The following is a 12,570-nucleotide window of genomic DNA, read 5'->3' as shown; positions in this document are numbered from 1 at the left end:
TTCTGACCATAGGAAAGAGGTGATAAACATCTGTTTAGCAACCAGACTTTTTTAGTGAGACTCGTATTCGGCACAACAAAGGCAGGACTGGGCCCCAAATGGAAAGTGGGAGAGGCTCACAGTGACAGTGAATAAATTAACCCTTCTTAAACTTTAGGAGAAATGACAGCAAGCACTTTAGGATTCAAGAGATTCCTGTAATCCTTATCAAGTAATCGAGATTAATATTAAAGTCCCAACTGTGCTTTTTCTTTATCGGACTGAGAAGAGGGTTTGGGGAAATGTCATTTGATGTTAAGCATCTTTGACTGCAGTACATATTTTTCATTTAAGAGTTGAAATGTCATCTTTCCCCATCTCCAGCCACATTGGGAAGCAGTTTGTTTGATTCAGCCTTAAAGTATTCACTGGGTAGAGAATTCTGTGGCATTTCTTGCAGTTCGTAATTCCGATTGGGGTTTTAACTGGGAGACACAGATCTTCCTTCCTGTGCATTCACTGATTAGAAAGCTCACAGCCTCTCATCATTCATCAGTACCCAGCAGGGATGCTTCAGTACTGCAGAGCCATCTTCCTCTTGACAGTGAAAAAGGAACTTACTGAAAGGTTTTTCTGAAGTAATAATAAAAATATACAATTATAGCTTTACCTTGATATTCAGGAGAAACCGCTGTCTTTCTTATCAAAGGTGAACAAGCAGCTTTTGGGTTTGTTTTTTTGGAGTTGGTTTGTTGTGGGTTTTTTTCCCTCTCCTTTTCTGGCTCTTATGTTTCTCAGTGTGCACATTTCTTTGATATTTTGGCTTTGGTTCATATAAATTGTCTAGCTATAAACAAATGCCGAGAGTCACAATCTTGAAAGTTAGCTTACCTGAACATAGGCTATATGTCTCTGTATACCAGGTTTTTCATCCCTCCAATAAATTATACACACACAGTATGTTTCAGGAATTGAACAGAAAAGATCTTCCCCCAAAAAATAATGATTTCAGAAGTGAAATAATAGAGGAAAAGTTTCCACCCACATTAAATATCAGACTTAACACACCTCTGTGTACAAGAAATTGTGGGGCTCATGCCTTTTAGAAAATAAATAAAGGTATTAAGGTGTTTCAGCTTGTATAATTTAATGCTGTGTAGAATGGCTTCATGATTTCTAAAGACCCAATTAACCAAATTTGATCCAGGTATGGTTGGCGGACCACAGAGTGGACAGAATGCCGTGTTGATCCTCTCCTTAGCCAACAGGACAAGAGGCGGGGAAATCAGACTGCGCTGTGCGGAGGTGGCGTTCAAACCCGGGAAATGTACTGTGTGCAAGCTAATGAAAATCTCCTCTCCTATTTAAATACCCTCAAGGAAAAAGAAGGTAAATTTGATTTGCTCGCAATTGAATTACTGTGACATCAGTGCACTTCAGCATTCCAGAGCTCATTGACAGCCATTGTCTTCTGGCATGAATGCCTTCTTACCTTGCAGCTTACTGTTATTTTCTAGTTCAGACGAAAATACTTAATTGCAGTAGCAGTTTCCTAGCTACAAATTACTATTTCTTAATATCTACTGAAAAATATTGTCTTATGCAAAGGACGTCTCTCAAGAAGAAAGTGCATGAGAAGGTGGGTCAGAAATCCTAGATTCGGTTCCTTCCTCTAATGTGAATTTCCTATGTATCCTTCAGCTGGGTGATGAACCTGTGCAGTTTGGTATGCAGATGGAATATGTCAGTTCTGGCATGTAAGCTCAATATAGAAATATGCAAAATTATGACTAGATTTCATTCTCAGGGAATTGATTCTTTTTTTTTCCTCCTTTTCTCGATTTGGTCAAGTTCTTAAGTGGCTTTCAGGAGTTCAAGGCAATATAATGTCATGGGTTTGTTTTCCTAACTGAAAGAGTAAAGAGATTATTCCTTGTCACTGTTACAGCTTGTACAGCTTCTTAAAAAAAGAGAAAATAGCTTAGGAGACAAATCTTTAATTCATTTGGTAATATACATTCTTAAGAACAACACTTGAGTATTTTACATTACGTCTACTTCTGCATACTAATGCAGCACTATAGTTTTGGTAATTAGTGAATTAAGCTAAATGCATTTAGCTTGTTAATTAAATTTTATCCTCTTCTGTCGCTGTTTCATACAAACACACATCATTATTAAAAAATAAATAAATACAGCCACATACTTCAGGAGAAGCGACATATTATACATGTCATGTAATACAACAGTTAGAGCAGAGCTGACCAAACTGCCAGCTAATGAGGTTTCTGCTGTGGGTTAAAGGTACTCTGAAACTTGCTGTAGAGGTACAGTTTGTGGGGAATATTAATGCCGACATCCATTTCAGCATGACTGCTTGGATCAGTAGGGTGTGACTTGTGTGCTCTGTGGGCCCCACATCTGTATTTATTAAAGAAGAAGCTTTCAAGCCTCTTTGTTTAATGCAAATCAGCTTCCACTCAAGGGCTTTTAGTAAATCGCCTCTGCCGAACAAAGTTTAGATGCCCCTGCCTCAGAGTAAAGGAGTAAAACCTCCCAGCTAAGGAGAGGTAACAATAAAATCAGTGGCAGCTTACTGTTCAGAATGATGATTAGGATTTTGGTAGGCTGTGAAGTCTCGCCGGCTTAGGCGGGTGTGAAATCTGCCCTTATCAGACTGTGACAGGAATACACGGAGCCCATCAGGAGGTAATCTCTGCAGGCCCCGGAAAAGCTGATTAAAATGTAACTAGTCTTTGAATGCATAAACATGAGAACAATTTTTCAAGAGCTCAAACTAGGGGTGAAGTGGATCTTAGTTTAAAAAGGAGCTCTGGGGTGTTTCCACGTTAGGGGACAGATTTTCAGAAGAGCTGCTTCTCCACTCATCCTCCCTCTCTCTCCCCTCCCACCTTGGATTCCGTGTAGGCAAGAGCTGCTCCCCAGACCCTCCTAGGAACAAGTAAATCAATGCCTATAAAAACAATACCATTTGAAAACTATGAGTTGAGGATTGGAAGAAGACAAGGGAGACACCTACCAGTTTTAGCTGCAGGGAAACGCCTTCATTTCAGTGTAGTTTGCTGTTGGTTGGAGTGAATGCTGTCTCGGTAAGGCTGCTTTGAAGACCTCCGTTCTCATATACTCACGGTGGCGTTTCCCTGTTATTTCAGAAAGTCAGTCACAGAGCAAGTCGAAGGCTAGTGCTGCACCTCTGCTATCGATCACTTTTGAAATAACAGGTAGGTAAATTAAGGCCCCTGACCTGGCCTTTCAATCAAAAGCGTGCAAAGGAGGCGACGTCCCTTTCGGGGGAACTTCGTTGGCTGTATGTGTATAACTAACGTGTATATGTAGCTCTGAAATAGTTCAGTGGATTTGTGCGTTCTTAGGAAATTTCAGATCAGTTTGAAAGTGACAGGCCTAAACTCAAACTAATGAAGTTCATGAGCCAGCCAGGATGCTAGGACACCCTGTTCCACACCTGCGCAAGTGACTGATTTTCCTCTCGATTCTGAGCAGTGGGAATTGCTTCATTGCGTTCGTCACAGCTGCTCTTTTGAGTCCCTTTTGTAGATTTAAAACACCGAGTTAGTGCTCCAGTAAAAATTTGGACTTTTAATACTTAGCTGAACCTGAATCCCTCGCAGCGTTCAGGTCTGTATTATCTCCTATCAGAATTTATAAATTTAGACTTGAGCAAGAAGGGAGGTATTTGGTGTAGTAATTAGGCAGCTGACAATCAAGATTCCTGGAGGCCGTTGTGATTCTGCCATTTACTTGCCACTGACGTAAATTGCTTCATCTCTATTCACCTATTTAACAGGTTTGGGAATGAAGTTTCTCTCATGGTAAGCTTATGAAGTAGATTGTGTCATCTTTTTCCAAGTACCTTTAAAAACCTCCATGCAGAATGACAGTGGGAGGAAAGTTCCTTTACGGGCAAACACACACTCATTTCCCTGTTGAACACAGAGCAACTGCTTACATGCATGGAGTTGTGCAGTTGCTTAGAGGATCGGGTCCTGAATTATCTGCTGTCTTTTGACGACAGCATTCAGCATTGTAGAAAACGGGGGAAGAATATGTATTCTTTCATTAGTGGTCATAATGTGTTTTGGGCTTGGGTTTTTCTTGCTTTTTTCAAGTAAGAGCACTTTAGTTGGACAAATTCCCTTCCACTGTTTGCTGTGAAACCAGTGCAACAAATGACCAGAAGGAAGAATATGAAGTTGTGTCTGCTTATGCTGATGGAGCCACATACAAATTCACTCTCTTTGCCAGCCTAGTCATTACTGGGCACTAGTCTGTTGAGGGTTCCTGGAGAAGAAAGGGGAGGTTGAGACGCCAGTAAATATAGTAAAAGCTTAAGAACAGAAATATGTTGGGTTTTTTCAGTTTTTTTTAAAATGCAGTCATTTGTGAAGTTGTTCTACAAGGGTATAAAATATATTCAGCTAAAATTTTGTAATCTCATAGATGATTTGAGGACTCATTTTAGTATTTAGGTCACTAACTCAAACCTGAAATCCATTCAAACCTAAGTCTAATTTTTTAGTTAGACTGAAGGAGAAGAAGAGATTATCAAAATGCATTCACTTTTATTTCCATTTTTGTCACAAAATTTGGTTAAATTTCTGCACAGAGCTTGTAGTATTACACACAGTCTAATCAGCATTCAGCATCACTGCCGAGGAATAAAGAACAATCTTTATTGCTGACACAAGAAAGTATGAAAGGATAGAGATAAGACAAGGTTTTAAACTGTAGGTTTCTGCTTCCAGCATCATCTTCTCTCAAATTGTCCTTGCTAAACAATAGGCAGCAAAAGCTGAGATAATTTATATTTTTTTGATGCTGAAAGAAATCCATTTAAATTAATGAGAGCAAGATGATCATAAGATACCCAGGCAAGGCTAAGTTTTCTTATTTTACTGTCACCTCAAAGAGACAATGCTTGAGTAATCCTGGGTGAAATACACCCTGAGTGTTCAATGATGAAAATATTTTTTAATAATCTGGAATATAAATTATCTATCCTACTACTGAATTCTTTTGTTTTAAAAGCAATATATAACATATCTGATAGCAGATATTTGTCCATCACTTATGTTCTAAGAACAGAATTTCAAAAGCTTCTTGGTGTATTGAAAGATTTATTGATACCACTTACCTGTCCCCAAAGCACTTTTTTCTTCCCTTACACTCTAATGAGTGATGGAAAAGGCAGATATTTTTAGTATGTTTTTTTATGGTAAGTGTATTTAACAATGTTTGCTGACAAGACCTAGAATTCTTACTGGACAAATACCTCCCAAAAAATTGAAAAAGCATTCCTATTACTTAAGTCAGTCTCTTTAAAGCCAAACACAGTCACAATTGCTCATATTTTAGAATTTCAGGACCATCACAAATTTAGCTGGAAGCCAAATGGATTGTGACAGTAGCACAGTAGTACCTTCTATTGGCAGACTCTTAAAACAATCTGGTTGAGATATGGCACAGCTGTGATATCAAAATCTGCTATTTGAAGCTTCCTGGTGAAAGGTCTTTGTTACTTTTTTGAGTAACATCCCACGAACTAGTGTGATGGTAAGATGCAGGCCGGAGATGAAGTACGGCATTCCTCAGAACACTTTCTCTGTTCCCTGAAGCGAGGCTTTGTCTCAGGGGTGTAATTGACCCTTAATTTCAACTGTCTCACTTGGGCAATTCCCCGATTAAATCAAGGTTAAAAAAGTATGGCTAGCAATTACTTACTGTTTTTCTTTTTTTTTAGAAACTATTCAATACGAATTCAATTACAGGCAAATTATGTTTGTTTATATCCATGTTCTACACAAGATATGCGCATTATGTTGATTATCATGCACATTAAGTGTGCATGTCAAACTTATTGTAAAATTCAATGTTCTGTCATAAAATTTAATTCTAACATAGCATTATGCAAATGTTGGACTATTTGTTCATATATTATTTTCTGTTAAGAGATTGGTGAACTGCAGGCAGTAATGTTGAATGACTATCTGCCATCTTCATGCCTTCATTATGTGGAGTAACACAGTGTAAAACTGTGCCAAAGGAGGTGACATGGGAAACCAGAATAGGGTGATGATTTTTCATTCTCTTTTCCCCTTAAAAAGTGAGAATTGAATGCTTTTTCTATAACTGGAAAGATCATCTACTTTTCTGTAACTGGAAAGATACACACTTGTATACAAATAAGACCATACTTTTACAACCTGATGTTTACTTTAACGTTATGTCCGTGGTTACTGATGTCATCTTTCAGAAGGATATTTTGTCATATTCTGAACTTATCTGAGAGTGTGTTTCATCAGAAAGCTCATCAGAAAGAAAACAAAAGAGATTATTTGTAGTGGTGGCAGAAAATTAATGAGGTAACTTTCCTATGAAAAAATGCTGAGGGAGTAGGATGAGAGTGTTTTTTAAGTTAAGGAATTGCATGTTTCTTCAATCAACCAGAGTGAATGAATAGGGCAGAATTCACTTTGCCTTCTAGCAGATATTCTCTGCTTGGTTTAATATTTTGTTAAGTCCTGTATTATGAAAGACAATTAAAATCTTGCTTGTAAAAAATGGTACTTCTTACTTCAGAGCTCTGTGCCTTATTCTGGCACCTTGTAGAATTGTCCTATTTGTGTAACCTGGGAATTCAAAAGGGTAAAGTATGGAAGGAGCAGGGTGATTTTGTCCTATTCCAGGGCTTATCGATCTTTAAAGATCAGTAGAATATGCCTTCACATGTGTCTTTACAGATTAATAATACTTTAATGAAAAAAAAACCAGTTCTCCTGTGCAGTTTTAATTATTTAAAATATATTATGCGTATAGAATCATGGAATGGTTTGCCTTGGAAGGGACCTTAAAGGTTGCCTAGTTCCAACCCTCCTGCCATGGGCAGGGACACCTCCCACTAGACCAGGTTGCTCAAAGCCCCATCCAGCCTGGCCTTGAACACTTCCAGGGATGTGACATCCACAGCTTCCCTGGGCAACCTGATCCAGTGTCTCACCACACTCACAGTAAAGAATTTCTTCCTAACACCTAATCTAAATTTCCCCTCTTTCAGTTTAAAACTGTTATCCCTCATCCTATCACTACACTGCCTGATAAAGGGTCCTTCCCCATCTTTCCTGTAGGTCCCCTTTAAGTACTGGAAGGCGACTATAAGGTCTCCCCAGAGCTTTCTCTTCTCCAGGCTAGACAGCCCCAAATCTCTCATCTTGCCTTCATAGGAGAGGCAGTCCAGCCCTCCAATCATCTTCATAGTTCTCCTCTGGACCTGTTCCAACAGGTCGATGTCCTTCTTATGTTGGGGGCTCCAGATCTGGACAAAGTATTCCAGGTGGGGTCTCACAAGAGCGGAGTAGAGGGGCAGAATCACCTCCCTCGACCTGCTGGCCATGCTTCTTTTGATGCAGCCCAGGATACGGTTGGCTTTCTGGGCTGCGAGCACATATTGCTGGCTCGTGTTGAGTTTCTTGTCAACCAAAAGCCCCAAGTCCTTCTCCTCATGGATGCTCTCAATCCATTCTCCGCCCAGCCAGTATTTGTGCTTGGGATTGCCCCAACCCATGTGCAGGACCTTGCACTTGGCCTTGTTGAACTTCATTAGGTTTGCACGGGCCCACCTCTCAAGCCTGTCCAGGTCCCTCTGGATGGTATCCCTTCCTTCCCGTATGTCAACTGGTGGCAAATTTGCTGAGGGTGCACTCAATCCCACTATCTGTGTTGCCAGCAAAGATGTTAAACAGCGCCAGTCTCAATACCGACCCCTGAGGAACGTCACTCATCACTGGTCTCCAGTTGGGCATCCAGTCATTGACCACAACTCTTTGAGTGCAACCATCCAACCATTTTTATATATATTTATATTATATGCAAACCATACATGTATTTGAAACATAGCCTTTCTTGAACTAAAGCTGCTACAGCACACATCTTATTGCTGAGTGTGCACTTGAAGGTTTTTAATGTAAAAGAAAAAAAAATAAATTTGTCATAGTTTTAACTGTGTTTCAGGTTATAGCTTAAAAATAATCTTCTAAATATTAACTAACCAGGCTTTTGAAGTTTTAGTATCATACAAGAGCAAAGGGAATTATACAGCTTATTGTTCAGTTTTGTAAGTGAAGACATGCTCAATAAGACACCAGGACACCGACTTAGACAGAGTGCAATGTGAAGAACTGTTGTAGTAACATACTCTACACATTAAATGAAAGGACTAGGTCCGAGAAGGAGCTACAATATCTACTGACTCCACGTAATTGGATTTGGCTCTGTTCAGCAGAGGGTAAACTGACTTCTGTTTCATTTTTTCAGGACAGGCATTTTTCCATCACTTCATCAGATTACAATGATGATATAGCAGCCTTTCTGAATGAAGGATGGTTCTGTCCACTTAGAGCTGAGGATCGTGACAAGTGACATGTGAGAAATGTGTTGACTTTGTTTTGACAGCCTCGAGGCCAGTGGACCGTAGTCTGTGTACGGGACCTCTTCCCAGCACCTCCCAGCTATGCCATATCCCGTGTCCTACAGAGTGTGAGACCTCAGCGTGGTCAGCCTGGGGACCCTGCACCTATGAAAGCTGTGAGGACCCTCAGGCCAAGAAAGGTATGTAAAAATTCAGCAAAGCCTTTTAATGGTCATTATTTCATACCCCTAAGTCACTAGGCATGTCTGGCTATGCAAGCACACTAAATTTTGTACCAAGAAGAGTATATCCAGTGCCTCTAAGCATCAAAAAAAGGTCATCGAATGAGGACTAAATTTAGCATTACTGCTGCACCAAAGTTGGCAAAAACATAGGCTTTTACTAGGCCCTCGAGGTCAATTTGGGTTATTACAGGTCAATTCCAGTTTCAAACCTTACTCTCAATCTGAAAGGGATACAGTTTGTACATGTGTTCCAATCACAATTCCGTCACTGTCTTGAAAGGAGAACAGAAGCAGCCCTTGAGGTGTATAGTTTCCAGGTCACTCAAATATTTACAGTTCAGTAATAGTTTGAGAATCCATCACAGACCATAAAGCATTCTCTGGCAAGGAACTGGGACCATTCACTGTTGATAGGTGACACTGTTTTACTGATGACACATGTGCTGGTTTCAATTTTCACGTTTTACAGTTTATTCCTATGCAGAATAGATTGTAGTAACCTGGCATCAAAACAGGAAAGCAAGAATACAGTGACAACTGTCTTCAACAAATACATGAGGTCCATGTAAGAATTCTGCAGGTTTCTGGCTGAAAATGAGAAAAAGTGGCCTAATCCCTGCTGCGACGTGATTATCTGACAAAAGTTGAAAATACAGACTTGGTTCCACGATTGAAAACACTCATAAGAAAGGGCAGTCACATATGTCCACTTGAAGGAGCAACTGTAATTACCACATTAGCTTAGCTGCTTCTTCCTGGTATACTGCTAGCTGCACTTCAGTCTGGGCAGCAATAATTCAAGTTTTACAATGCTATCTCACAGTAATGTGACCCAACCTTGTTCAATTCCAGAAGGAAAAAGCAGTTCAGCGTGTAAGCCTATTGGATTAATTACTCTGAGTACAGCTGTCAAGTAGTCTGTTTTTTCGGTTGCTGTTTCACCACTGAAAGATTTGCTGCATTTTCAGGGGTAATGTTGAGGTTTGTGAGACTGATTTGGACACCTGTCTAATGGAAACGTATTAGGATGTACTTTATGCAAGTCCTTATTTGTGCACACATGAGCAGGGATCTTTTCTCAGCTGCCAACGTTTTCCCCTTACCTGGAAATTCTTATAAATTATTTTCTTAATTTCATTGACAATTCTTCTGAGAGAATAATGTAAAAGTTGTATAGGCTCAGTTGTACAGTTGTACAAAACAGTGGTACAGTTTTAGCAGCAAGTCTCTCTACATGTTTCAGAAATGGCCTTTTAGTGGGAATCGTTTGCCTCCTTTGTTGCAGTAGACACTGGAGTTTTTTTTCTGAAATTATATTAGCCTTTTGTGACAGGCTCAGTAAACCATTTGGAGATAATTTGTCTGACCTCTTCAATTTAGACAAAAACAATTAAAGATACATGGAAATGTGTTTTTAAAGTAATATTTATTATAATTGAATTAAGAGGCAGGTCTTCAATCAAAGAATCTATTCTTGCACGTATGTGTTTGAAAACTCTCCTCTATTTAGTTTGTGTCCTGGTAGAAATTGAAGAGTTTTATGTCGCATTTTATAAATAAATATCTGTGTATTACTAACCTGCCTGAATATTGAGATAAACCAAAAGAGACTGTGAAGAGATGTGAAAAGAAACAAACCCTTGCCAAAGTTAAAATATTCTGATCAGATATACCAGAAACTATAGAAAAATATTACATGAGAAACTGTTTCCTGAATCCAGTTGTTCTGACCGTAGATTTAGTCTGGCTGTTTCAAGATGCCATCCTGAAAGTGTGAGAGAGAGGGTTACTCTTAGACTGACTGACATCGACCTGGCAGATGACAAGCTGTATAAAGGCCCATCAGTTTCTCTGATCCAAAATGAGTTTAGGTAGTCTTAAGGAAATTTGTAAATGCTTGCAAGGGAGTATCACGATGGTAATTACTGAAAATTTGTTCATAGGAATCCTTGGGTTTATTCCCATGCCTTGCCTCTTCTGGCAATGTAGTCCTTTTTTTTTATTTTATTTTTTGGGGAAGGGGAGTGTTTACAAGCTGATTTCACTTGATAATTCATCCCTGTTGGAAGATACCTGAGCTGAAAACAAACAAGTGAACAGAACTGTTCACTCAGGTGTAGATAGATAAAAATCTCTTTACTTTGCGTTTTAGAATTCAATTATTTTCATGGACATTTCAGGCTTTAAACTAAGGAAACGACGCATCACCAATGAGCCTACAGGAGGAACAGGGAACTGCCCTCACCTGCTGGAAGCCATCCCGTGCGAAGAGCCCTCCTGCTATGACTGGAGAATCGTGGGGCTGGAGGAGTGCATTCCCGACAATGAGAAGCCATGTGGCCCTGGTACGCAGGTTCCTATCGTCGTCTGCGTCAACAGTGATGGTAAGATGCTTTTTCCTCCAGTCCACACCAAGTAGAGTGGAGATGCTAAAATATAGTCCAAAAGGGTAGCAGGTTTTGTCGTTGTCAGCTTTCTCAGTCCTGAAGACAAAGCTGTCTGGAATAGAGAGAAATACCCTTTAGTATTGGTTAGGTAGGATAGGCCCTCTAGTTGCTCTAGGATCAAGCTCCTTCACCTACACACCTTATGTTTTCAAAGGTTTCAGAAGAGAGTTTGAGAAAAGTAAATAGAAAACAGCTATTGTTTTTCAGTAGGTGACTAATGCCTACGACGACTTGACTGAATTCCCTGATGTAATCCCTCTAACAAATCTGATCCGCTGAGTCCAAAACCAAATAAAGTGTGAGTAAAGTAAGACACATTGCAGTAAGTATAGCTGGAAGAAAAATAATAATGTGTTTAATAAAAAGCATGGTTTGATGTGTGTTATAGAGTTGGTTTGACAGTCCAGGCTGTCTTGCTTCTTCAAAAGGTCAAAAAAATACCCCCATTATTCAGTTATCCTCTGTGAGAGAAAAGAGATTTTGCATGACACAGTAATAAAAGTCAATTTTGAAAGCTGCTTACAAAGTGCTTTAGTCTACGGAAGACTCATGAATTACTGTTGCAAGAATATTCTTTATTCTATTAGTAATATTATAGTATAGAGCAGCATATGAATTAAAATAATTGTACTGACTACAGCACAGTTATAGTAAGAGACTTCTAACTCCCTATAGAGGATTAAATAAAAGGACACCTCTGATGAGTGTTTAATAGCTGCACAAAATATTTTGTAATTAAATTAGTCAGAAATAATAACAACTCATTATAGAGAGATTTAAATCTTGAGCTTTCATTCTCAAGAATTTGGGTCATAATTGAGTTTGGGTCTTAAATTGAAAACCTTAGAGCTAGAGTGTAAACTTTATTTTCTGCATACACCTAAGAGAACTGGTAACCATTTTTACAGCTCAGAAAGAGATTAATTAGCTTAGAATTACAATATTGAATCTAACACATTTTATGCCCCTTTTTGAAAAAAATTGCCTTCACAGTGTAATAATTGCTTGGCAACAAATACTGAAACTACTTGAAATTTTGTTTGCATACATTTTCAGATGAAAAATGGCTTTATCCTCATAAATAAAATTGTTTCCTAAATAATTCTGAATTTTTCTCTTTTTTTTAATAACAAAAAAACCCTGTAAGACAAAAATAATGTATTTTTTTTCTTTAATAGATTTTGGATAATTTGGCTTACCTTCAGATTTGAGAAGTATTTGCTCACATCTAACTTCTGATTAGCCTAATTTCTTACTAAATCGTAATATAGACATTTATATTGACTATAATTTATTGTGACCACAATACATTTGGAGCATACAATTGAGCTACTAAACTTTGAGGTATGTTTTATGTATGTGATATTTTCTATTGCTCTGTTTCAAACTCACAGGATTTGCTCTCTGCATTGCATGGGCTTTGGTTTAGGCCAAATTTGACTTGGAAGACTTGTGA

At 38.8% G+C, this 12,570-nt stretch overlaps 1 protein-coding gene across 1 annotated transcript in view; it reads left to right on the top strand.

Moving 5' to 3' along the window:
- THSD7A (thrombospondin type 1 domain containing 7A) overlaps nucleotides 1-12,570 on the top strand; it is a 327,266-nt gene that overhangs the window by 213,760 nt on the left and 100,936 nt on the right. The window contains exons 13-16 of the mRNA XM_074574765.1: nucleotides 1,187-1,368; nucleotides 3,153-3,221; nucleotides 8,467-8,622; nucleotides 10,848-11,051. Of these exons, the coding sequence (XP_074430866.1) occupies nucleotides 1,187-1,368; nucleotides 3,153-3,221; nucleotides 8,467-8,622; nucleotides 10,848-11,051 (611 nt within the window). The remainder of the gene's footprint in view (nucleotides 1-1,186; nucleotides 1,369-3,152; nucleotides 3,222-8,466; nucleotides 8,623-10,847; nucleotides 11,052-12,570) is intronic.

Source organism: Larus michahellis, chromosome 2 (assembly GCF_964199755.1).
Source record: "Larus michahellis chromosome 2, bLarMic1.1, whole genome shotgun sequence".
Lineage (NCBI taxonomy): Eukaryota > Metazoa > Chordata > Aves > Charadriiformes > Laridae > Larus > Larus michahellis.
Note: the sequence above shows the minus strand (reverse complement) of the source record. Positions and strands in the feature narration are given on the sequence as shown.